At 53.8% G+C, this 25,055-nt stretch overlaps 3 protein-coding genes and 1 non-coding gene across 7 annotated transcripts; 3 read left to right on the top strand and 1 right to left on the bottom strand.

Annotated features, from left to right (window-relative positions):
- Nucleotides 1-2,329: 2,329 nt before the first annotated feature.
- Nucleotides 2,330-8,744, top strand: MFRP (membrane frizzled-related protein). 4 transcript variants are annotated; one of them, XM_023239185.2, is made up of 13 exons: nt 2,330-3,236; nt 3,362-3,458; nt 3,548-3,661; nt 3,784-3,969; nt 4,103-4,316; nt 4,716-4,846; nt 4,983-5,108; nt 5,342-5,418; nt 6,042-6,100; nt 6,394-6,524; nt 6,672-6,803; nt 7,958-8,085; nt 8,194-8,744. In XM_023239185.2, the coding sequence occupies exons 1-13, from the start codon at nt 3,183-3,185 to the stop codon at nt 8,416-8,418; spliced, it is 1,674 nt and encodes a 557-aa protein (XP_023094953.2). In that variant the 5' UTR covers nt 2,330-3,182; the 3' UTR covers nt 8,419-8,744. The 4 variants fall into 4 exon arrangements, with proteins under 4 accessions (XP_023094953.2, XP_023094954.2, XP_023094955.2 ...); XM_003992441.6 differs by lacking the exon at nt 6,042-6,100 and adding an exon at nt 5,813-5,961 and having other exon boundaries at nt 2,343-3,236; XM_023239186.2 differs by lacking the exons at nt 4,983-5,108; nt 6,042-6,100 and adding an exon at nt 5,813-5,961 and having other exon boundaries at nt 2,332-3,236.
- Nucleotides 7,542-7,614, top strand: TRNAR-CCU. The gene has a single exon. It is a non-coding gene; the product is annotated as a tRNA-Arg (tRNA).
- A 149-nt stretch (nt 8,745-8,893) lies between the features above and the next one.
- Nucleotides 8,894-11,046, top strand: C1QTNF5 (C1q and TNF related 5). The gene is made up of 3 exons (XM_023239188.2): nt 8,894-9,239; nt 9,540-9,796; nt 10,157-11,046. The coding sequence occupies exons 2-3, from the start codon at nt 9,583-9,585 to the stop codon at nt 10,672-10,674; spliced, it is 732 nt and encodes a 243-aa protein (XP_023094956.1). The 5' UTR covers nt 8,894-9,239; nt 9,540-9,582; the 3' UTR covers nt 10,675-11,046.
- A 1,665-nt stretch (nt 11,047-12,711) lies between these two features.
- Nucleotides 12,712-15,537, bottom strand: RNF26 (ring finger protein 26). The gene is made up of 2 exons (XM_019811422.3): nt 15,398-15,537; nt 12,712-15,311 (listed from the first exon to the last, which is right to left on the bottom strand). The coding sequence occupies exon 2, from the start codon at nt 14,924-14,926 to the stop codon at nt 13,625-13,627; it is 1,302 nt and encodes a 433-aa protein (XP_019666981.3). The 5' UTR covers nt 14,927-15,311; nt 15,398-15,537; the 3' UTR covers nt 12,712-13,624.
- Nucleotides 15,538-25,055: the final 9,518 nt, after the last annotated feature.

Raw genomic sequence — 25,055 nt, 5'->3', positions numbered from 1 at the left:
GAGTTCTCCCCCCACCCCCCCACCCCCGCAACTGCTCTTGTGTGACCTTGAGCAAGAACCTCCCTCTTTCTGGACCTTGTGCCTCATCTGCATTAAGGAGATTGGACCTTGAAGTTCTCGGCCCAAGTGTCCTCTTTCTAAGTCACTCTTGTCTAAGTACATGCCTCCAAGTCCCAGGTTAGGGGGCCTTACATGCCTCTGGTTCTGTGATTCCAGCTTATAGAGTTACTCTAGATTTTTTTTTTTTTTTTTTTTAATGACCAGCGCTCAGAAAATACTTTTTTCTGTAAAGCTTTAGCGTCAGGACCACAGAGGTCACCTTGTCCACCTTCTCACTTTTCCAGTGAGGACACGAGCACTAGAGAAGGCTTGTCCAAGTCCCTGGTTTGTCAGTGGCAGAGGCGGGACAGTTCCCTTTCCATCTGAGTACTCTGCCTTTGGGTGAATAATTGACAGCTTTTTGCAGGACTTTATGCAGCAGATTTTCCAACCTCGTGTCTGTTAGGAACTGAGCTGAACAGCAGGATAGCAAGGGAGCTCCCAACTCTACACATCCACACACACCCGAGAGCAAAACCAGCACAATCTATCACCTACCTGGGCCCCAGCAGGGTCTGGGCCGGGCACCTCTGAGGGCCCCCATCCTTCATCGCTCTATAGGCAGAAACAAGCACCAGGGCGGGAGGCAGGAGGCAGCAGAAAGGAAGTAGTATTTTCAGCACAAGCAAATTATTTAATCTCTCTGAGCCTCGCAGTTTCCTTCTCTGTAATCTGAACATAACGATACCTACTCAGAGTTGTGAGTGTCTGGAACATACTAGGTACTCAGCTGTGCATTTCACACACACACACACACACACACACACACACACACACACACACACACACATTTCCAGGACTGTACCATCAACATTCCATTCACATTCTCTTAGTGGGTGATGCTTAGCCAGTGTTTGGTTCCCCAGCCTCCCAGGATGCCCGTGCCGCCTTTTCTCCTCCAAACAACATACGATAAAGGCTCGGAATGCCGAGTAAGTTTAGCATTGCCCAAACCAAGCAGAATTCTTGACGTGGAGCCACAGTATGGACGACCCAAATCCAAGGGATGAGCATTTCTGATTTCCTGATACTCAGCATCGCCTGCCTCTCGGACATAGCGGAAGGTTGGCTGGGATTGCACTGCCATGGGATGAGGGTCAAGGCTAGGGGTGGCGGTGAACAAGGAGAGGAGGAGTAAAATTGGCAGATTTGGGTGGGCAAGGAGAAGTCGGGTCCTAATGCACACCTCTGGTGCCGGCCCTGAGCACAAGGAAAAATAAGGCATTCCAGATGAAAGTTGAGCCTGGACACAGCGTGTTCCAGGGACAACGGGCTGGTTCCAGGGCTGGTCTGGCTGGAGTGGAAGTGTGAGCTACAGAACCAGCAGGAGAGAACACTAGAGAGCCGGAGTCCCAGAGTATTAACAGCCAACCTCGGTCTGGCCTCGCCCTTCCTGGTGAAAGAAGAACCACAGAGAGCCAAGGAGAGAGAACTGTGTGTGGGGTCAGCATGGGGGGCTACAGGAAGCTATGCTTTCAGGAAGACAAGCAGAAGCCCAAGGGAGCTAGAAATTCCAAGTTTCCCTTGCCCAGAGGACGGCCGCGGGCAACAGCAAAGCCAGAGAGAAGCTTCCCACACAGCCTCTGGAAAACTGTACCCTGTGCTCACAAATGAAAAGACAAATAAGGTCTCAGTGTTATTATGGAAATACTTTTGACCTCTCAGACCCTCTAAAAGCAGTCCCCATCCGAGGGTCCAAGAAAGAAAGGCTTGCCCCCCTATCCAAAAGCAGCCCGAGGCCCCCCAGGGGAGGAATGGAGAAGAACCTGGGGGTGAAGGGTCTCCCCTGAGTATGAGGACAGCTGCCTTAGGAAACACAGAAGCTATCTCTGTTGTCCCTTTTCTCCGCTCTGGGTTTCTGGCTTTGTTCCCTTCTGTCACCAACATGCCTCAGCCCCAGTGGAGGGTGAAAGTGGCGTGCCACAGAGAACACTTTGGAGCCTTGGCGCCATCATTCGTGAAATGATTATGCTACCTCATAGCGCGACCTAAGGAGGGAAAACCAGTAAGACTTCCTGCCCAGGGCCTACTACATAATGTTCCGCAAACGGTAGCCAGAAATGTCATTACACTGCCCCCGCCCCCACCCTGTCCTGCCCTGCCCGACTCAGCCTGAGCATGGCTAACACAAAACCCGTTAACAAGCCCTTTTCTCTCTCCCGGAGGACAGCTGGGCCAGGCGGGGTTTTTCCAAGAGAATGTCGTCACAGAGGAAGAGGCGTGAAGTGGTCCAGGTGGCAGAGTGTGGGTTTTCTATCCTGCAGCAGCAAATGGCACGGACCGCCAGACTCCACCGCCTAGCTGAGGGCCTGCCCCTGTCCAAGGACTTGGCTCCTCTTCTCCTCTGCCCTTTTTCTGCAGCCTAAAGGGCCCGGGAAAAGGCAGCCAGCCCCTGAAGCTCCCCTAGTCACATCGGCGTAGACAGAAGAAGCCCATACATACGACGTTTTTCCTGTACTGGCTTATCTCCTTGTCCTGGTCACACCGGTGCTTTAACGGGGACCTTCCAAAGACCCAGGCTTGGCTAAATGCCCCAGTCCCCGGATGGGAGGGCAGCAGGTTTTTCCAGGGCCCTTAGGGCTCATAGGCCTTAAAGCTGCCAAACCTTGACACCTAGCTTCTAAGGCTCCCTTATGCCTGCATTGTCCTCCTTCCCACCCACCCCAGCTCACTCAGTACTTTGGGTGAGGTTAGGAAAGTGGGGTGTCCAGTTCCCCTGGTCACACCCCCACCGAGCACCTGGTTTCCTCTGCAGGGTGTCCTCCACCACTGCCTGTGCCTTTAAGGACTGCTGCCCTGAGCCAAGCTCTTGACCTCAGCATCCTCAGCTGAGTTGGATTAAGGGACCCTTTCATGCCTTTGCGAATTCCTTCTGCCTGCGTCCTTCCCCCACACAGAGACCGAGTAGCCAGTAGCCTGAACCGGTCCGCCAAGGGCCGTCTGAAAGTCAGTCTAGTCTGGCAGCCCTTCCCCCAAGGGAGCAGAGGCTGCCCCTTGATAGGCAGTTTCGGATCAGAGAGTGGGCCCTTGGCGGTCTTGGGCTATCACAGGGACTCCAGGAAAGCCATGCAGAGCCTTGAGCCATGAAGGAATGCTCAGATATCATCCTCTGTGCGGAGGCGACAGAGCTGAGCAAGGTAAGGGTCCCATAGGACCCCTCTCCCAAGACCCAGACCCCTGCCTAGGGCTGGCCGTGCCCAGAGGACACGCCAGCCAGGCAGTGCCACCACTGGCCCCCAGCCCTCAAGACTTTCCCTTTCAGACTGAGTTCTGCAATCCTGCTTTTGAGCCTGAATCAGGGCCTCCCCCACCAGCCTTCCGGGAGGATGCCAGCTGCAGCGTCCCGGCTCCCTGGCATGGTAACCATCTCGGGGGGTGACCGGGGGAGAACAGGCCCAGAAGCTGAGAGCCCAAGGGGCCCTCAAAATCCCACCCCGCACACCCACAGGTCGGCGGCCCCGAGGGCTGCAGCCAGATTGTCACTTCTCCTGGCTCTGTGTCCTCCTGCTGGCCAGCCTCCTGCTCCTGCTACTCGGGCTTCTGGTGGCCATCATTCTAGCCCGTGAGTACCGGGCCCTGCTTGGGTTGAAAGTGCTCTTGAATGAGATTCCAGGTGCCACTGTATTCATCACCCCTAGAGAACCAGCTCCTCTGAATCCCACTCCCCCATCTTCTTCCCTCCAGAGCTGCAGACTACCCCCCTGCCTGGGGCCTCCTATCACCCACTGCCCACCCAAGGCTTCACCACCACCACCACCACCACCACCACCACCACCACCACCACCCCTACCACTCCCACCCCCTCTCCAGCAACAGGGAACCCTAAAGGACAGCTGAAGGAGGCAGGCATGAGCCCCTCACCCCAGTCCTGTGAGTACCCAGGGAAGATCTTCCTGGAGAAGAGCCCAAGATGGCAGGAGGAAGGGGGGCTAGGAAGAGGAACCTTGGAAATAAAAGGGTCTCTCTCCTTTTGAGCTCTGAACTCTAACCTTCATCTCTGCAGCCTGTGGGGGCCTCCTCCCTGGCCCAAGGGGCTTCTTCAGCAGCCCCAACTACCCAGACCCTTACCCACCCAACGCCCACTGCGTGTGGCATATCCAGGTGGCCGCAGGCCATGCAGTACAACTCAAGATTGAAGCGCTCAGCATGGAAAGCGTGGCCTCCTGTCTTTTCGATCGTTTGGAAATCTCCCCCGAGCCTGAGGGCCCCCTCCTCAGGTGGGTCCCCCTGCCCCCAGGAGATCTCACCGCTGCCCTGCGTTGCCGTCTAGAGGGCAGAACCAGGGAGCAGCGTTGGGAAAGACTGGGCTGGAAGGACACCGAGAGACCTGACCTCTGGACCCAGCTCTGCCCCGTGCCTGCTGTATGACCTTGGGAAGGTCACCCTCCCCTCTCTGTCAGATGGGGCCCCCACCTATCTTACCCATGAATAAATGCCTCAAGGATGGATGTGCAGGTCAGGAAAGCCAGAGCTCCCCAGGAAATGAAAGGGCCCCTTTTGACCGCATCGCCACCGGTTCAGGGCTTGAAGAAAGAGGACCACAGGGCCCAGGCAGCCCCCAGTCTGGCTGGCCCTGAGCTCTGAGCCTCCATGGCGCCCAACCTGGCTTCTTGCAGAGTGTGTGGGAAGGTGCCTCCCCCTACACTCAACACCAACGCCAGCCGCCTCCGGGTGGCCTTCGTCTCTGACAGCAGTGTGGAAGGATCTGGTTTCCATGCCTGGTACCAGGCTGTGACCCCCGGGAACGGTGAGTGTTTTCCCACCATGTCTCTGGCTACCTCTCAAGTGTCTCCACGCCCCTCCAGCACTGGCCAACGGGGTGGAGACTCGGAGGGGGGGGGGGGGGGCGGGGGGGGGTTCTGAATCCAGATGCCCCTCCCCAGGGAACTGTGCTCATGACGAGTTCCCCTGTGACCAGCTCGTCTGCCTGCTACCTGACTCAATGTGTGACGGTTTTGCCAACTGTGCTGATGGCAGCGATGAGGCCAACTGCAGCACCAAGCTCTTGGGTACGGGCCCCGCCAGGCACAGGGCATGTACTGTCTTCGGGCATCTGCTTCGGGTTCGGCCTGAGCTCCCCAGCTCTGGCCCAGCCCCAAGCTTGCCAGGGCATTCTTCTGGCCCAGACCTTGCTTCCTCATGGGCCTGGCCAAAAACTCTCCCCTGCGGTCCCTGCCAGCCCGACTGGGCGAAGGCACAGGCAGACCCTGGCAAACTCACCAGCCCCTCCTCCTCTCCGCAGGGTGTGGGGGGAATCTGACTGGGCTCCAGGGCACTTTCTCTGCTCCCAGCTACCTGCAGAGGTACCCTCACCAACAGGTAAGCCAGCGGTCCACGGGGAGGGCGGTGTGGCACACGTGGGCACACCTGTGCCCCCAGTTTGTGTGACTGGGAACGGCATGGGAGACACTGCCTTGTTCTTGGGAAGATCAGAGCTCAAACAGGCAGAAAGGAACCGTATTTAGCGTTTACTAGGTGGCAGGTAAGTTTCTCCTGCTGGGTAAACTTATCTCTCAGAGCAGACAAGTTAAAGGGCCTTTCTACCGCCGAGGATAAGAGCTATCCTTAGGAGGATAGGAAAGGGTGGGACTGCACCCGCCCGCACCCTACCCAGCCTGCAGCAGGGAGGGAACCCTCCTGGAGCTCAGCCTGGATGCCCAGACGGGGATGGGAGAAGGGACCCTCGAACTACTCCCTCCGTGCCCTCCCCCAGCTTTGCACCTGGCATATCTCGGTGCCTGCGGGACGTGGCGTGGAATTGCAGCTGCACAACTTCAGCCTAGAAGCTCAGGACGAGTGCGAGCTGGACTACGTGGCGGTGTATGAGACCAGCACCTCAGGGGCCCTGGGCCTCCTGGGCAGGTAGCAGCAGAGCAGGAGCCCCGGATACATCCCATCCTTCCTTCTGCTCTAAGCCAGAGGTCTCTTCACTGTCGCCCTAGGAGAAGGCTTGTCCTTGCTCAGCCCAAAGCCTTTGCTCCACATTGCCCTTCTGCGGAAGGTCAGCGCCCCCTCCCTTCCTGCCTCTCCTGCCCCGAAGGGCCCGTTCCACTTCCCCTCACACCCTCCCTGGTTTTTCCCATCTCCAACTGGCTCGAGTTCAAGCAGTTTGCTTAATTCCTCGTCTGCTCCATATGTGTGTCTTCTTCTCGGGGGGCCCTAAGCTCCATGAGTCAGCGGCCATGTGTCCCATCCCCTCTGGCATCGCCCCGAGTGCCAGTCACAGTGACGCCTGTGGGAACACCCCGGGTCTCCGAGGGCCCCCTGCCCAGGTCTGCTCTCCGCCTCGGGCAGGTTCTGTGGAGCGGAGCCACCACCTCGCCTCATCTCCTCCAGCCACCAGCTGGTGGTGCTCTTTAGGACAGACCGTGGCATCAGCAGTGGGGGCTTCTCTGCCACCTACAGGGCCCTCAATGCCACAGAGAGTAGGTGCCCCGGGGTGAGTGGGCGTGGGCGGTACGGCTGCCTCTGGGAGAGCGAGGAAGGGCTCTGGACCTTGGTCGGGGCACCGTGAAGGCAGTGTGGGGACACAGGCACGTCCCAGGGCACTGCCACGCCCCCTCTGCCTCCAGATCCCTGTGGGCCCGGAGAGTTCTCCTGCCGCGATGGAGGGTGTAAGAGTCTGCAGTGGATGTGTGACACGTGGAGAGACTGCACAGATAGTAGCAATGGCAACTGCAGCAGCCCCTTGCTCCCGCCCCCAGGTGAGAAGCCTGGCCCAGAGCACCGTGGGCAGGGCGCGACAGGTCTGAGCCAGCTGGGTGCCTGTTCATAGCAACCCTACAGGCACACTTCCTAACGGCCCACCCTTGTCCTCCCTGATGGAGAGTTCCCCATCCTGACTCAGGGGCCACTCCACAGAGTCCGGGAGGGACTCTCACCCAGTGGTGGCAATGGTACTTAATCTCACCCCCGAGGGAAGTGGGAATCAGGGAGTCAGTGGGTGGGGCTTCAAGAACTAGCCCAGCCTTGGGGCACCTGGGTGGCTCAGTCGGCTGAGCGTCCGATTGTTGGTTTCCGCTCGGGTCATGATCTTGCGGTTCATGGGTTCGAGCCCCAACTGCTGGTGTGGGTCCTGTTTGTGGTTCCCTCTCTCTCTCCCTCCCTCTCCCTCTCTCAAAATAAATGAACAAATTCAAAAAAGAAAAGAAAAGGGGGCGCCTGGGAGGCTCAGTCGGTTGAGCGTCCGACTTCGGCTCAGGTCATGATCTCACAGTTTGTGGGTTCGAGCCCCGCGTCGGGCTCTGTGCTGATGGCTCGGAGCCTGGAGCCTGCTTCGGATTCTGTGTCTCCCTCTCTCTCTGCCCCTCTGCCGCTCACACTCACTCTTTCTCTCAAAAATAAACATTTAAAAAAAATTTTTTTAAAGAAAAGAACCAGCCCAGCCTTGTCACACAAAGAGCCCCTCTCCACAGCCCACCTCAGAGATGAAGGTGAGGGCCACCTGGCTGGCTCAGTCGGTAGAGCATGTGACTCCTGGTCTCAGGGTCATGAGTTCAAGCCCCATGTTGGGTGTGGAGCCTATTAAAAAAAAGGGGGAAGAAAAAAAAAAAAGCAGAAGAAGATGGAGGTGAGAGCAGGGAGTTCCTTCTGGATGCCGAGCAGTCCCTGCCAGTGTCAGTGCCCCATGCTCTGAGAGATTGAAAAGACACCTTCATGATGCCCAGGGCTGGCAAAGGATATTTGGGCAGGCTCTCTAGGATGATAGAACCCGCGATATGTGCAAAGCATCTCTCCACGTTGTGGCCTTTGATTCCCACAACAATGCCCATCTGGCCCAAAGGGAGCGATGAAGTGACTTGCCCCGGGTCATCGGCCAGTGTATCCCCACAGTGATTGTCCCCTCCCGCCCCTACAGAGCTGGCCTGTGAACCCGTCCAGGTGGAGATGTGCATCGGCCTGAGCTACAACGCCACAGCCTTCCCTAACATCTGGGTGGGCATGGCCACCCAGGAGGAAGTGATGGAGGTCCTCAGAAGTTACAAGGTGCTCCGGGCAGAGATCGGGAGGGACCCCCCCCCCCCGCCCCCTCCACCGGAAGTGGAGGGAGCTGTGAGAGTGTGGCTCCTGAGCGCTGATCTCCTCCTTCCACAGAGCCTGACAAGTCTACCCTGTTACCAGAACTTCCGGAGGCTCCTCTGTGGGCTGCTTGTGCCCCATTGCACCCCCACAGGCAGCGTCCTTCCCCCTTGCCGCTCTGTCTGCCAGGAGGCAGAGCTCCAGTGCCAGTCCGGCCTGGCTCTACTGGGCACCCCCTGGCCTTTCAACTGCAACAGGCTGCCTGAGGCGGCTGGCCTGGAGGCTTGTGCCCAGCCCTGACCCTGAAGCAGGCACCTGCCCTCTGCCTGCCCATCCACCTTTGCCTATCAGGGCGGGCAGGCAGGGGACTCTGCCCATCCTCTCTGGAGCCTCCCAGGGAGGGGAAGAGGAGTCCCCAGAGGGGCTGATGGAAGCTTCCCTGTCCCTTTACTTGCCCCAGCTCCACACCATGCCATTGACAGTGAGGCCTGCTTCCCACCCAAGCCTCTGACCCCCATTTCCTGTCTTCTGCCCTCCCCTCGCCACCTCCTTTTTCAGGTTCTCCTGAAAACCTGCCTTTTGACTTTTGTCATTTATTCAACAAAAATGTATTGAGTGCCTAGGAATTGTGGCAGGCCCTGCTCTGAGTCCTGGGGATCCGGTTGTCCGTCTGCCTCTAGAACTCTCCACCCTGGGTTCTCAGCTTCTATTTCTCCTGGACTAGTCTGGTCCTTGGTCTCCATCACCGCACCACCTCTCCTTCGGCTCCTTGGAGCACCGGGTGTCCTGAGTGTCTGTCTCACACAGCTCTGCCTCTCTGTGCCCAGCTAAGACTCTCTCCCCCTCCTTTCTCTCCCAAACCTTGGCCAGCGGCCGGGCGACACCACGAGTTATTTCCCTGCTATTTCCCGGCTCGGAGTTCTTGGCCCCTGAACAACTGGTTTCCTCTTGGAGTCTGGGAGGAGCAGAGCGGAGCCGGCAGGGAGCGAACCGGGACCAGGGGGGCGAAGAGGGCAGGGGACGCCTGGCAGGGGAGAAGCGCGGGGGCGGGACAGGGGTCAGCTGGAGGGTCCGGAGAAGCGAGCGAGCGCCCCGAAGGAGGCCCCGGGAGCCGGGAGGGGGTGAGTCTGGCGGAGAGCAGGAGGGAGGAGTGGGGACGGGAGGGGGCTGGGGGAAAGACCGGGCGGGGGGCGCGGGACGGGGGCGGCCAGCCTCTCCTGCCCTCCTCCACCCCGCTCCCCCCCCCTACCCCCCGCCCCAGCGCTCTCGTCTCCTCGGCTCCGGGGGCGACCCTCCTTCCTCTCCCCCGCGGCCGCTCAGCCTCGGGCCCATGGCAGTGGGGTGGAGACGCGCTCGGCCGCGCCGAGTGGGATTCTGGGTCCGGATTCTGGGTCCCGACTCCCGTCCCGCCTGACCCACAGACTGCGAGAGGACCCCGGCGGCCGGAGTCCCCGTGCCAGCGCCATGAGGCCGCTCGTCGCCGTGCTGCTCCTGGGCCTGGCGGCCGGCTCGCCCCCGCTGGACGACAACAAGATCCCCAGCCTGTGTCCGGGGCACCCCGGCCTCCCCGGCACGCCGGGCCACCACGGCAGCCAGGGCCTGCCCGGCCGCGACGGCCGCGACGGGCGAGACGGCGCGCCCGGGGTTCCGGGAGAGAAAGGCGAGGGCGGGAGGCCAGGTAAGAAGGCCGCCGGGTCGCCGTCCGCGGGGCCGTCCGCGCTCGCGGGGCGGAGGGCCGGGCCTCGGGGTCCCGCCAGGGGGCGCCGCCGGGCTCCGGGAGCGGGGCGCCGAGAGGGTGACTCAGCCCGCCGCAGGCCACGGCTCCGGGGACCCTCTGCGGCCGGCCGCTCGGGTCCGCCCCGGCCCTTCGGGCAGCGGAGCCCGGGGCCCGGGCGGCGGGGCGGCCCTCGCCGGGGAAGCGGCGGCAGGGGGCCCCAGAGAGGGTGGGGAGGGTGCTCAGCGTCGCCCTCCGTGCACCCCGCTGCGGGCGGCCGCCGCCGCCGCCACTCTCGCCCTAACCGCTGCCCGCACCCCGCAGGACTGCCGGGGCCCCGGGGGGAGCCCGGGCCGCGAGGAGAGGCGGGACCCGCGGGGGCGACCGGGCCTGCGGGCGAGTGCTCAGTACCTCCGCGCTCCGCCTTCAGCGCCAAGCGCTCGGAGAGCCGGGTGCCTCCGCCGTCGGACGCGCCCCTACCCTTCGACCGCGTGCTGGTGAACGAGCAGGGACATTACGACGCCACCACCGGCAAGTTCACCTGCCAGGTGCCCGGGGTCTACTACTTCGCGGTCCACGCCACCGTCTACCGGGCTAGCCTGCAGTTCGATCTGGTCAAGAACGGCGAGTCCATCGCCTCTTTCTTCCAGTTTTTTGGAGGGTGGCCCAAGCCAGCCTCGCTGTCCGGGGGCGCCATGGTGAGGCTGGAGCCAGAGGACCAGGTGTGGGTGCAGGTGGGCGTGGGTGATTACATTGGCATCTATGCCAGCATCAAGACAGACAGCACCTTCTCGGGGTTCCTGGTGTATTCTGACTGGCACAACTCCCCTGTCTTCGCTTGATGCTCACTGGAAAGCGAGCTCACGCTCTCTCACTCCTAGGGAAGGAGGGTGTGACTCTGACAGTCACATATCCGGGAGGGCTGGCCCCGCCTTGGGATGTTGTGAATGATTCCGTCCTGCTGCTGGCAGAGAATGGGGACAGAGGCTGTCTGAGATCAGGGCTGGCAATATGGGCAGTGGCTGGATTTCTGCCCAAAACCAAGGGGCACTCTGTGTTGGCAGGTGTGGGTCCCCCAGTTGCTCTGGCCCGGGACCCCAGAGGTGGGGTGCCCTCTTCCTGGTGCTCTGCTTCTCTGGGTCCTCTCTTGTCCTTCCTATTCCTGGGCCCTTTTCTCAGAGACCATTCAATAAATCTCCCCCCAAAAAATCCTCCTACTGGCTCAGCCTTTCTTCTTTAAGTGGTGGGGATGCCCTGATTCTGAGGATGGGGGAGGGGAGAGGGAGCGATGCGGAAGGAAGGGCTCTTGGGCTGGACGAGCCGTGGGGCAAGAGATACAGGATGCAGGCCTAGCTGACCGAGAGGCCGCTCCATAGAGCTGCCCCTAAGTCGTGTGGGACGTGAATAGAAGTGCCTGGCTGAGGAGGGTGGCCTTCTGACATGGGGCTCTGACCACCTTTTCCTAACTCAAAGATGTCATATGAACGGGGCGGGAGCTACCTTCACCGCACACACACACACACACACACCCCTGCCCTGATCAACAAAAATGGAGCCCGGGGTTTGCATTTGTGACTGCTCTGGCTGCTTGCCTGGTCTCTAGATGACTGGAAAGCTATTTCTCTGTCCCCCATCCCAGGGAAGTGGTGCGTTCCTGGGTGGCTAGAGATAAGTAATTTCTGAGATGACCACAAGAGGGCGTCCCAGCTCCAGAAAGCAGCAATGATCCTGAAGAGCTTGAGCTCATGCCTGCTTCGGGTGGTTAGGGGGGAGGATGGGGTATTGACGTCTGCCAATGTAATTCTGGATGGGGGTGCAGGAAAAAGGGGTCCTTTGCTCCCAGCTCAGGAAGTTTATCTTCTCTCAGAAAATGTTTATCCTCACATTAAACAGAGACTGAAAGGAGCCAAGCCTCCCCGCGCTCAACTCCCCTAGGGTTGGGCGAAGGGAGGGGAGGGGAGCGGGGAGCTCTCCCCAGGCCTCCCAACTCCAAAATGGACGTGAAGAACTCCCCCACCATGCTGGGCATAGCCTGGGTGGGCCGCGCCACTAAGTCTGAGGCTAGCCACAAAGCCCCTTCAAGGTTCCCCTCCTCAGACCTCCAGAAGCCAGCCCCAGCCCCAGCCCCACCCCCAACCCAATGACTAACAAACCAGGGCTTGCCAGACCCACAATCAATTCAGCCTCTCAACCCCCAAAGAATGTGGTGGGGCCTCTTCTCAGTTTCTTCCCGACCTACCCTTTCTCCCTCTTCACCCCACCCCCACCCTACCACCCCACGGCTTCTAGAAAGCTGCCCCTGGCATTATGCTCCTAGATTTAACATACAATTATGGGGGAGTGCCCCGCCCCCCTCTTGCTGGTCATGTGAGGGCAGATATGACCGTGGGGACTGGGCTCAGGTCCTAGGCTTCAGCTCCCGGCTCTCCACCAGGAGGCCTCACAGCCACACCCCAGCCCACCACAGCCCCACACCATGCCAAGAGACACAAAGTCAAGGGCCAGCTCCTCCAGGGACCAGAGGGTAGACTGGACTCCAGAGAGCAAGGACCCCAAATCCCTCCTGGGACGAGTGGCACCAGAGAAGCTGGGAAGCCGTTCGCAACTCCTCCGTACTGGGACTTCATTCTGGCAAAAGTAGAAAAGACGGGGAGGGCTTTTCCAACGCCAGGTGTGTGAGAAGGCACAAATCGGGGGTGGATTCAGCCACCCTTGGCAAGGGCTCTCCCCGAGGCACAGTACTCACAACCTATCTTATCTCTTCCCCCACCAGGTCCCCCCAGACCACAGTGACTCCAGCAGGACCAAAGGACCCTGCTGCAGCATCAGTCAACCTGACCAACTGCTCGCCCCTGTAAGGATGCACACAGAGGCTGTCAGAGCGGTCAACAGAACTTTATTCACTAGAAACTGGGCCACACAGACCCAGCAGGGAGCTGCATGCCCCTAGGCTGGCCCCTTCTGTATTTGGACCCTAGTCAAATGTGCACGGTCTGCCCTCCCCAGTGCCAGGGAGAGACAAACAGAAGGGGAATGCCAATGTTCTCTGTGATGTGGGGAGTGAAAAGGGTAGGAGTAGAAATCTGGTTATCCCTCCTGAGGCTCCCAGTGGAGCTGGGGTGCCAGAGGGCATGTGGTCCCAAAGCCAGGTGCAGACACCCACCCTCCAAGGGGTAAACTCTTGATCCTAGCTCTTGGATCAGGTTGGGAGGGAGCCTCGTAAGATCAAGACAGGCAGAAGTGGTAGCTCTAAGGGCACCTGAGAGATACTATCCCCAAGGCTTACCAGGGCACGGGCGCTCTGGCTGAAAGCAAAGGTTCAAGATCATTCCAAGGCCCCTGAGTTGCCCAAACACCCAAATGACAGTGCTCTGTTGTGGCTGAAGCTGGGGAGGAAATGGGGAGGGGCCAGGGAGAGGACCTGCAAATCCCCAACAGAAAAACCAGAAGCACAGGGGGGGAGCCCCAGAGGCTGGCATCTGGATGGGCCCTGGCAACCTGGAGGGGAGTCCACGGCAGTCTCGGGGCCTTGCATAGTGTGACACACTCACCACCTCCGGCGTCACAGGGACCCACTGGGTAAGGAAGAGCTGTTACCCTGCCCCACCCGGCTCATAAGTCTTCCAGAGTATCCTATCTCAATGTCCTGGATGTATGGCTTAGAGGCTTGGCATGACAGCCATGGGGGCAGGAGGGAAATCAGGCCGGAAACCGAGAGGTCGGGTGTTAAAGCTGTCCTAGCACAGGTGGCTTCATGGAGCACAGACGGGTGGGCAGACAGGGAAGGAGTCTTCAGAGGTAGACATTGAGGGTCTGCAGAATGCCCCGGCGGCAGAGTGGACAGTTGCGGTGGTAGATGGGGTGGCGCATCAGGATTTCAGTGCAAGCCTGGCACAGGCACAGGTGCCGACAGGGCAGCAGCAGCACCGTCTTGCTCTGGTCCTGGCAGATGACACACTTCTTCCGCTCCTCTTGCTCCTTGAGCAACTTCCATGGGTCTTGCCCAGCTACGGGCTCCTCCTCATTGAGCCTCTCCCGGCCGCGGGCAGCTGTTGCTCTGACCGTCCCGACCTCCTCCTCTTCTGCCTCTGATCTGGGCCCTGTTTCAGGAAGAGTGTCCTGTCGCCAGGTCCTGGCCGAGGGCGCCCTCCTCGGGCCACCCTGAGGAGCCCCGGGGGCCCCTCCCCGGTTCGGCCAGGTGGCCAGCTGCAGGCTGCGGCTCCAGACTCGGCGCCAGGCCTCCAAGTCCAGTGCCAGGCGAGATAGCCGCACGACATCTTCTCGCAGCCGGTGGTAGGAGGGCCGGGCATGGAGCTGACTGAGTGCCCGGGTGGCCAGTCTCAGAGTGAGGTCCGGGTGCAACACGGTCACCATCACCGCCAGCACACAAGCCAGCAGCACCAGGCCGGTGACATTGACAAGCACGAAGCTGGCCAGGAGGCGGGCAGCTGACGCTAGGAGCTCCAGTGCTAGTTGGCAGGGGGTCCAGAGGAGGATGGCCATGGCCACAGCACTGCTGGAAATGTGGGCTAGGAAGGCAGCTACAACGTCCGTCATCCTCCACAGTGGCCCCATCACGGCATCCCACAGGGCCAGCATCAGGGAGAAAAGGTTCTGAGTGCCAATGAGACAGATGTTGACCAGACTGTTGATCACGTAGGCCACCAGGCTCATGGCAATGGCACAGATGTCACAGGCCTGGCGCAGCAAAGCATGGCCACTGGAGACCACGTTGAGGACACCCCGGTGCAGTATCTCCCGGCTCCTCAGTGCCCCGTGAGAGGCCAGGTGCCCCAGGAGCTTTAAGCTCTCCAGGCCAGAGCAGCAGCTGTACATCAGAGTACACAAGGCCTGCAGGCCCCCAAAGGTGAACCGGACCAAGGCTTCGATCAAGGCCAGCAGTGAAAGCAGGACTCCGCGGCCCAAGTGCAGAAGACTAGTCAGTACCGTGTGTGGCAGGTTGTAGATGAAGGCCAGGAGCCAGGCCAGAGAAGCCAGGAGGGAGGACACCAGCAGGAAGTTGAGATCCAACACCAAGGTCAGCAGGTCCAGCACAAGGCCCACCCCATTCACTATCAGGTACACAGCCTCCATGATAGGACTGTGGAGGTTAATCCAAAAGGAAGTCTGACTCCCGGTTGAGGAGGGTGTCAAGGTTAATAATATTTGGGGGCGTCGGAGATTAATTTGGAAGGGAAGTGAGGCAGTCTCCAAGCCAGGGAGAATCAAGAAACAGAGGAAGGAGTGGGTTAGAGCGAAGTGGAGTCTCAGTGGAGGGAAAGGAGACCAGGTGCTGGTCCAGGAGTCCCGGTTTTGAATGCGGCCCGTTTGGAAGGGAAGAGGCCAAACATCTCTAAAGTGGAGGTGAGCCCGGGCTGGAGGAGATATCTCAGCTTTGGAGGCCTGGTGGTGGCGAACCACGGCCGGGCAGTGGGTCAGACCGAGAGGAGACCGGGAACGGATGGGATCGGGCCGGGGCCGGGTGGGGGCGGCGCAGGCTGGGCGCGGGCTCGCGGTCCAGCTACGCAGGAACCGCTGTCCCCGCCCGGCCCCTGTCCTCGGGGCTCGCGGCTCTTTGCGTCCAAAGGGGCAGTGGGAAAGGGAGTCAGCTTCAGCAAACCCCAAACGCGGCCTCTATTCCGCTGGGCGCCGCCATCTTGTGTGCGAAAGGGTGGGGCAAAAAGCGTGACAAGGAGGGCGGGACGACGAATTCCGACCAATCTTGAGGAGCAACCGCAGGAAACATCCGGCACCCATTGGTCTGTTTGAACGGTGCCCGAACGTATTTACTTTCCAGAGGAAAGGGCGGGGACAGAATGAAGTCCCGCCCCTTTGAGGCGGTGATTGGTCAGTTGACGGGCAGAAGTGGGATATGCCCTCCTCCTAGTCCCGCCCCCTAACAGCAGGATTTTGGACTGGGCCAAATACGGGAGTTGTTCTTGCTCCTAGCCCTCGATTGTGAACTTTTTAGGGGCTGTTGACGGTTACTGCCTCTGGGCTGGACTCTGGGATTTTACCGCCTCCACATCCTCCTCAGACTCGCTGCCTCGTCCTCCTCTGTTCATTCATTCATTTAGTCTATCGTTTATTGAGCTCCTGCAGATACATTGGGGATACAAATAATGGTTAAGGGGGTGCCTTCTCTCAAGCCGTTCACAAGGGGAAACATTGTTGTTACAGGGCATTCCCAAGCTGCTATTCCAAACTGTTTCTTTTGGCGCCATTAGCTTTTCTCAGCATCTTTAGATTACCTCATTGTGATTATGAAAGGAGGCCACAGATGAGAAATAGCTCACCCTCCTACACTAGCCCCTATTGTTTGTTTACTAGAACACTCTAGTTAGATATCTACACTGGGCGGCTCCAGGTTCCTCAACAAGTTATCCTTTCCTTTAATATTCAAAATATATTTGAGTCCCCACCCCAAATATATCGGGAAGCCAAACCTGGTGTTCGCTACCAATGCCAAGGATACTTGGGGGTCTGTCTTATCCTTCCCCTGGTCACCATTGCTTTAATTTCCTGCTCTTTTGAATGCTTCATCTCCACTCTGGCCTGGACTCCCAAAAGTGTTTGTCCCCCTTCACCCTCCCAACCCCAAGCACTACCTGAATCCCTCATTCCCCAAAGCATCACTAATACAAAGCTGAGGTATGCAGCAAGCCTTCACTGAGATGAGGGGTCCCAACAGGGTTACAGCATAGTGTGGTGCAGGGACTGCCGTTCCTACGACTCCACTGGTTATGCTCCAGCCTCTCTCTCACACCTGTCAGGCCCCAACTTAATGTTTTCTCTGAGACATGTTTTTCCCTTCCTCTTCCTCTTCCTCTTCCTCTTGGGATTTCCCCTCCCTTTCTCTAGCCATCAGACTCCAACTTCCTATTTTGTTATTTGATTTTACAGAAGAGTCTGTCTCTACCCCCACAAAATGCTAATCTCTCTAAACAAGGAAGCATAAATAAAGATTTGGTTTAGCCTCCTGCTCAGATCATGGTCTGTTGTGATTGTCGTTACTGATGTTTTAATTGTCCAACTGTGCATTTTTTCCCCAATTTCAAATCTTGGAGAATACACCCACCTCCATTTCAAGATGTTTGATCTCCCCACCAGTAACCTGTTCTCTTCAGAAACCTTCCTTGTTCCGTGAACACTGAGGTGTTCTTAATCTGTATTTCTGCAGCACTTCATACCAGTGACCACTTCCTCCACCTTTGGCCCCTGGACATTACACTCTCCTGTATTCTTTCATGGCCCCTTCTCTCTACATGATGATTTCCAATTCGGTGCCTTCAGCCTGAATCTCTTGCAAAGTTTAGGTTCCAAGTGCTTCCTAGACATAGACAGTGCCTGAATATCACAATGGTACTTCAAACTCACCATGTTTCAAACTCAGCAAACTTGTTGTGCCTACACTGTGTGCAATTAACCAGCCAGCTTTCAACACCAAGAAAGACATTCTTAAAATTGGCAGGATCCTCTAAAACGGTATTTCCATTAGTTTGGGACCAAAGCCTTCCCTCTGAGTGACCTGAGACTCGCCAAGGCCACTTAAATGAGTTATAACCTTTGACTCAACTGACAGCCCAGCTGTGGGCAGGCAGAGGTTTTCTGTGTGGCCAAAATTCTTGTGATAAATGAATTGGTGTATTGCAAAATGCTCTCCATTCTTCAGCTAGAAACAGCTGAAAATTACCGTGTGAACACAATGCAAAAGAAGTGCTGAGCTTCGGGGACGCCTGGGTTGGCTCAGCCAATTAAGCGTCCGACTTCGGCTCAGGTCATGATCTCATGGTTTGTGGGTTCAAGCCCTGTGTTGGCTCTGTGCTGACAGCTCAGAGCCTGGAACCTGCTTCGGATTCTGTGTCTCCCTCTCTCTCTGCCCCTCCCCTGCTCGTACTCTGTCTCTCTCAAAAATAAATAAACTTTTAAAATATATATATATATTAAAGAAGTGTTGGGCTTTGGTTAAGCCTCTGTCTCTTGATTTCAGCTCAGGTCATGATCTCATGGTCTGCAAGTTTGAGCCCCACGTAGGGCCCTGCGCTGGCAGTGTGGAGCCTGCTTGAGATTCTCTCTCCCTTTCTCTCTGCCCCTCCCTGCTCGCTCTCTCTCTTAATAAATCAATAAATAAACTAAAAAAAATTTTTTTAAAGAAGTGCTGGGCTGACACCCCCGGGGAGAAGCCAAGGCACGTCCTAGAGCTGAGAGGTTTTAAACCACTCCCCTTGAGGTGACCTTGGAAATGATCACTTGGTTTGGAGTCAAGTGGTATCTCTTACTAACTTGATAATGTTTCCTTTTCCTCCAGGACTGTGTTTCAGACGAGAGCGGGTTCAAACCCACAGTTGCCAAAGCGGGGGTCATCACCTGTTTGGAGGCTGGAGAAGGGAGACTGGAGAAGGGAGACTGGAGAGAGTTGGCGGTAAGATCTTACACGGACATTAAGGAGGAAGTTCAAATTGCTTACTAGCATGAGTTGCAGTGATTGAGAAGAAAATCAGCCAGATCCGGAGAAAATTTAAGGCCTAGAGGCACATTCTATCCTTGTAGAATTTTATCACGGAAGTTGTAGTGGGGAGACCTGACCCCAAGGGGCCTCCTGGATCAACAACTCGTGTTCTGCTGTGGCGCTAACTGCGGGAGGGCTTTTGCTTTGCTAGGTGAGAGATGCGAGTTGCCATAATGAAAGGGGATTTTAAAGATGGGGTAAAACCATGAAAGAACGTCCAGTTCAGGGGTCTTGTTTGTAATCTTGTGTGTCCGTTAACCCTCCCCTTCGGCTCCCCATCAAGCATTCGGTGTAATTTCTATTACTGCCGTGGCTTAGAGTTGGATTTTTTTTTTTTCTTTCTGATCCAATTTTGCTTTTGACTTATACAAATCGTTGACAGCGTCCCAAAGTCCAAACTGTATGAAAAGGTACATTCATAGGTTTGTTTTCATCCTCCCCCCCTCCACCCTGTTCCCTCCCAACACCAGCTAAGGGCCCCGCAAATCACAAACATACCAAAAAATGTTTTGCTTGGTCAATCAGGATCCAGGGCTTGGCACTGGCACAGCAGGACTCATAACCCTAAACATCAGCTCTGTTCATGACACCATTTGGGCCCAGGGAAGCCCTTTCCTGCATCTCTGAGGGGACTGTGTCCAAAAGCCACAAACAAAACTCCTGAATTTTTATGTGGGAGAGGATTTGAGCAGTTAAAATGCTTAGGTAAGAAAAGAAATACATTAATTAACTAGTCGAGTTCTCATGCTTTTCTTCTTGTTCTAATTTGCGGTTCCAGAAGTACTCAGAAACTAATGCAATGGCTGAGGAACATTTGTAATGTCAACTCAGATATTTTAAACGGTGCACATATGTACATCTAGATGAAACATGCATACATATTTAATTGGTTGTAGCTCTGTTTTAATGGAAGGAAAAGACTGAAAAAAAAAGCACCTCGTAACTTTAGGCATTGATTTAAAAGATCGTTGAGGGCAAGTCAATGATGATGTGACTGACGTGGTTAGTAAAGGTAAAGAGAAACAAGGTTCCAGAAGCATTTTTTGTGCCATGTTCCCTGTAGGGCACAAAGGTGAACTTGTTTCTAGACCTGGCCTCCATTGCGCTGATCGTGATGGCGTCCTTGGGAACAATAAAAAGATTATATACAATGTTTTGTGGTTCTGCCCAAAGATAAAACATCCTGGAAAGACACACATCACATTTGACTTCACTACCTCTCTGGGACACATGACGGGAACACAGGCTCAATGCTGTTAAACAAGTAGATTCGGGGCGCCTGGGTGACTCAGTTGGTTAAGTGTCCAGGTCTTGATTTCGGCTCAGTTCTCGAGTTCAAGCCCCATGTGGGGCTTGGTGTTGACAGCGTGAATCCTGCTTGGGATTCTCTCTCCCCACCCCTCCCCCCCTCTCAAAAATAAATAAATGTTTACAAATAATAATAATAATAATATTGACAGGGGCACCTGGGTGGCTCAATCGGTTAAGCGTCCGACTTCGGCTCAGGTCATGATCTCACAGTTCGTGAGTTCGAGCCCCGTGTCGGGCCCTGTGCCGACAGCTCGGCGCCCGGAGCCTGCTTCGGATTCTGTGTCTCCCTCTCTCTCTGCCCCTCCCCTGCTCATGCTCTATCTCTCTCTGTCTCAAAAATAAATAAAACATTAAAAAAATTAATAATAATATTGACAGAAGTTTAACCAAGAAAATCTAAGTTTATTTGACTATTTTACTTTGTTTATAATTGATGAGGCAATACTAATATATTATTATTATTATTATTATTATTATTATTATTATCATTAACTGAAGTCCATAGTTTCCATTAGTGTTGACTCTTTGTATGGGATTTGACAAATGTATGAGGCCATATATATACACCATTCAGTATTATCTGGAATATTTTCATTGCCCTAAAAATCCCCACATTCCACCTATTCATCCCTTCCCTCCCTCTCCCCACCCCCAACCCCTGGCCATCGCTATTTTTTTTTCCTCCTCCCCCTAGCAATATTAATATTTTTTTTAACTTTAAAAAAAATATTTATTTATTTATTTTGAGAGAGAGAGTGCATGTATGCACGCAAGCAGGGGAGGAGCAGAGAGAGAAGGAGAGAGAGAACCCCAAGCAGGCTCCATGCCATCAGAGCAGAGCTTGATGCGGGGCTCGGACCCACCAACTCGTGAGATCACGACCTGAGCTGAGATCAAGAGTCCACACTTACCCGACTGAGCCATCTAACCCCCCCCAAACCCCACCATCACTAATATTTTTATGGTCTCCATAGTTTTGCCTTTCCCAGAATGTCATGTCGTTGGACTCTTATAGTACGTAGCCTTTCCAAATTAGCATCGTGCTAATATGCTATGTATTCACAATATGTATTCAGGGTTCTTCCATGGCTTTTTGTGACATGATAGCTCATTTCTTTTTATCCCTTACCTACGAGTTTGTTTATCCATTGTCCTGTTGGAGGCCATCTTGGTTGCTTCCAGTTTGGGCAATTATGAATACAGCTGCCGTAAACATCCACGTGCAGGTTTTTGTCGGACATAAGTTTTCAGCTCACTTGGGTAAACACGAAGAAGGGCGATTGCTTGATTGTTTGGTAAAGAGTATGTTTAGCTTTGTAGGAAGCCGCCAAACGATCTTAGGAAGTGGCCGTACCACTGTGCATTCCCGTCAGCACTGAGTGAGAGCTCCTGTTGCAACACAGCCTCACCAGCATTCCTGTTACCCACCGGTGTCCTCAAATTTAGCCCTTCTAACGGATGCGTAGGAGCCCCTTGTTGTTGTTGTTGTTCCTTTAAATGTTTTAGTGTTTATTTATTTTTGAGAGAGAGAAACACACACGGAGTGTGAGCGGGGGAGGGGCAGAGAGAGAGGGAGACACAGAATCCGAAGCAGGCTCCAGGCTCTGAGTTGTCAGCACAGAGCCCAACGCGGGGCTCGAACCCACAAACTGTGAGATCGTGACCTGAGCCGAGGTCGGATGCTTAACCGACTGAGCCACCCAGGCAGCCTGCACCTTGTTGTTTCAATTTGCAATTCCCCAGTGACAACTGATGTTGACATCTTTTCATATGGGTATTTGCTATCTGTATATCTTTTTTTTATTTAAAATTTTTTATTATTGAAATAGTTGACATACAATGTTACATTAGTTTTACATGTACAAGATACTGATTCAACAGTTAATACATTATGTAATCCTCACAACAGTGTTACCATCTGTCACTGGATGTTACTATATTATTATTGACTATATTCCCTATGCTGTATTTTTCATCCCCTTGACCTATTTATTTTATTATTTTTTTTTTAATTTTATTTTTTATTTTTTAAAATTTACATCCAAATTAGTTAGCATATAGTGCAACAAATGATTTCAGGAGTAGATTCCTTAATGCCCCTGACCCATTTAGCCCATCCCCCCTCCCACACCCCCTTCAGTAACCCTCTGTTTGTTCTCCATATTTATGAGTCTCTTCTGTTTTGTCCCCCTCCCTGTTTTTAGATTATTTTTATTTCCCTTCCCTTATGTTCATCTGTTTTGTCTCTTAAAGTCCTCATATGAGTGAAGTCATATGATTTTTGTCCTTCTCTGACTAATTTCACTTACCATAATACCCTCCAGTTCCATCCACATAGTTGCAAATGACAAGATTTCCTTCTTTTTGATTGCCAAGTAATATATATATATTATTATATATTATTAATTATTATTATATATTGTAATAATAATATATACCACATCTTCTTTATCCATTCATCCATCGATGGACATTTGGGCTCTTTCCATACTTTGGCTATTGTTGATAGTGCTGCTATAAACATGGGGGTGCATGTGTCCCTTCAAAACAGCACACCTGTATCCCTTGGATAAATGCCTAGTAGTGCAATTGCTGGGTCGTAGGGAGTTCTATTTTTAATTTTTTGAGAAACCGCCATACTGTTTTCCAGAGTGGCTACACCAGCTTGCATTCCCATGTATATCTTTTTGATGAGGTGTCTGTTAAGTTCTTTGTACATTTAAAAAAAAATTTTTTTTAATGTTTATTCATTTTTTTGAGAGACAAAGCGTGAGTGGGGGGGTTGCAGAGAGAGAGGGAGACACAGAATCTGAAGCAGATTCCAGGCTCCCAGCTGACAGCACAGAGCCCTATGGGGGGCTCAAACTCACAAACTGTGAGATCATGACCTGAGCCGAAGTCAGATGACTGAGCCACCCAGGCGCCCCCTAGTTCTTTGTATATTTTAGATGCTAGGGGTTTTTTTTAATCTTTATTTATTTTTGAGAGAGAGACAGACAGAATGCAAGCAGGGGAGGGGCAGAGAGAGAGGGAGACACAGAATCTGAAGCAGGCTCCAGGCTCTGAGCTGTCCCCACAGAGCCCTATTTGGGGCTTGAACCGACAGACCGGGAGATCATGACCTGAGCCGAAGCCGGACACTTAACTGACTCAGCCACCCAGGGGCCCCATTAGATGCCAGTTCTTTATCAGATGTATGTTTTGCAAATATTTTCTCCCAGTCCGTGGTTTGCCTCTTCAGTCTCTCAACGGTGCCTTCCACAAAACAGGAATCTTCAATTTTAAGTCCAACTTGTCAATTTTCTCTTTCATAGTCACGCCAAACCCAAGATCGTTTCGATTTTCTCCTACGTTATCTAGTAGTTTTAAAGGTTTGCATTTTACATTGAGGTCTGTGAGATTAATTTTTGTGAAACATGCAAGGTTTGTGTCTAGATTAATTCTTTTGCATGTGCCTGTCTAGTAGTTGTTTTACTTCCCAAAGGATTAACTAACTTCTTTTAAATTCTAAAATACTTTCTAAATCTAAGGGAGCTCTATTCTAATAAACTTGTAAGGAAACAAACGTGACAGAACACCCTGTTAGCAAGGTTCTGGGGAAACAGGCACTCTTATACATTGCTGGCAAGCCAATGGGAGGAGGGCAGTATCTATAATACCTATATATACATTATTACGAAACTACACTAATCAAGACAGGGTAGTAACGGCATAAGACAGAAATTCATACAGACCAATAAAGAGAGAGCCCAGAAGTAAACTCTTGCATACTTGGTCATATGATCTTCAGCAAGAGGGCTAAAACCACTCAGTGGGGGAAAGGACGGTCTTTTCAACAAATGATGTTGGGAAGACTGGATATCCACATGCAAAAGCATGAATTTAGACCCTTATCTTACACCATTTACAAAAGGTAACCGAAAATGGAAGAAAGACCTAAACATAAGACCCAAACCTCTGAAATTCCTAGGAGAAAACATAGATGAAAAGTTTCATGACATTGAACTTGGCAGTGACTTCTTGGATCTGACATGAAAAGCATAAACAAAACAGAAAAATTAAACAAATCATACTACATCGAATGTGGAGGCTCTTATGCATCAAGCAATACAATCAACAGAGTAGGGAGCAAGTCTATCAAACAGGGGACAGATAGTATTTACCGGCCATGTATCTAATGGGGGTTGGTGTCTGGAGAGTTCCTCCCAGTCAATAGCAGAAAATCACATAGAGGAGGATTGTGTGGGAGACCTGAATGGACATTTCTCCAAGGATGATGTGCATTTGGCCAGCAGGTATATGGCGGGATGCTTGGCATCTCTGGTCATCAGAAAGGTTACCAGTAGGGACACCTGGGTGGCTCAGTTGGTTGAGCGTCCGACTTTGGTTCAGGTCATGATCTCATGGTCCATGAGTTCAAGCCCACGTCGGGCTCTGTGCTGACAGCTCAGAGCCTGGAGCCTGCTTCCGATTCTGTGTCTCCCTCTCTCTCTGCCCCTCCCCCGCTCATGCTCCGTCTCTTTGTCAAAAATAAATAAACATTAAAAACAAATTTTTTTAAAGGAAAAGAAAGGTTACTAGTAGGGCTCAGGTGCGGTGTCCCCTTCTACCCCGTGGGTTGGCTACTATGAAGGAAACAGAAAATAGCAGGTGTTGGCAAAGATGTGGAGAGGTTGGATCCCTTGTGCACTGTTAGTTGGATTGTGGAGTGGTGCAGCAGGATAGAAAACAGTATGGAGGTTCATCAAAAACTTCAAAATAGAACTACCCTATGATTCAACAACCCCACTTCTGGGAATATATGCAAAAGAACCGAAAGCAGGGTCTCAAAGAGATTTGGCACACCCAGGGTCATAGCAGCGCTATTCACAACAGCCAAGACGTAGAAGCATCCCAAGTGTCCGTTGACAAAAAAAAATGTACAAACAAAATGGGGTCTATGCATACAACGGAATCTCATCCAACCATAAAAACAAATGAAATTCTGATACATGCTATAACATGAATGAAACGCAAAAACGTTATGCTAAGCGAGAGAAGTCAATCACAAACGGGTGATACTGGGGGCGCCTGGGTGGTTCAGTGTGTCAAGCATCCAACTCTTGACTTCGGCACAGGTCATGATCCTGTGGTTCGTGGGTTCGAGCCCCATGTTGGGCTGTGTGCTGACAGCGCAGAGCCTGCTTGGGATTCTCTGTCTCCTCGTTCTCTGCCCCTCCCCTACTTGTGCTCTCTCTCTCTCTCTCTCTCTCTCTCTCTCTCTCTCTGTCTCAAAAAAAAAAAAAAAAAAAAAGGATAAATACTGTATGAGTCCACTTATACAGGTATCTAAAGTAGTCACATTTATAGAAACAGAAAGTATAACAATGATTAATGGAGCCTAAGTGGGAGAGGGAAAGGGGA

The sequence above is a fragment of the Felis catus genome, chromosome D1 (genome assembly GCF_018350175.1).
Source record: "Felis catus isolate Fca126 chromosome D1, F.catus_Fca126_mat1.0, whole genome shotgun sequence".
NCBI classification, from domain to species: Eukaryota; Metazoa; Chordata; class Mammalia; order Carnivora; family Felidae; genus Felis; species Felis catus.
The sequence above is the reverse complement of the archived record's forward strand: the minus strand, read 5'-3'. Positions and strand labels throughout refer to the sequence as shown.

Excerpts from the sequence above, each read along its gene's own strand:
- MFRP (XM_003992441.6), top strand. The coding sequence starts at position 3,183 with ATGAAGGAATGCTCAGATATCATCCTCTGTGCGGAGGCGACAGAGCTG. Across the intron at positions 6,525-6,671 it reads GGCCCTCAATGCCACAGAGA|ATCCCTGTGGGCCCGGAGAG; the intron begins GTAGGTGCCCCG and ends CTCTGCCTCCAG. Across the intron at positions 8,086-8,193 it reads AGGTCCTCAGAAGTTACAAG|AGCCTGACAAGTCTACCCTG; the intron begins GTGCTCCGGGCA and ends CTCCTTCCACAG.
- C1QTNF5 (XM_023239188.2), top strand. The coding sequence starts at position 9,583 with ATGAGGCCGCTCGTCGCCGTGCTGCTCCTGGGCCTGGCGGCCGGCTCG. Across the intron at positions 9,797-10,156 it reads AGGCGAGGGCGGGAGGCCAG|GACTGCCGGGGCCCCGGGGG; the intron begins GTAAGAAGGCCG and ends CGCACCCCGCAG.
- RNF26 (XM_019811422.3), bottom strand. The coding sequence starts at position 14,926 with ATGGAGGCTGTGTACCTGATAGTGAATGGGGTGGGCCTTGTGCTGGAC.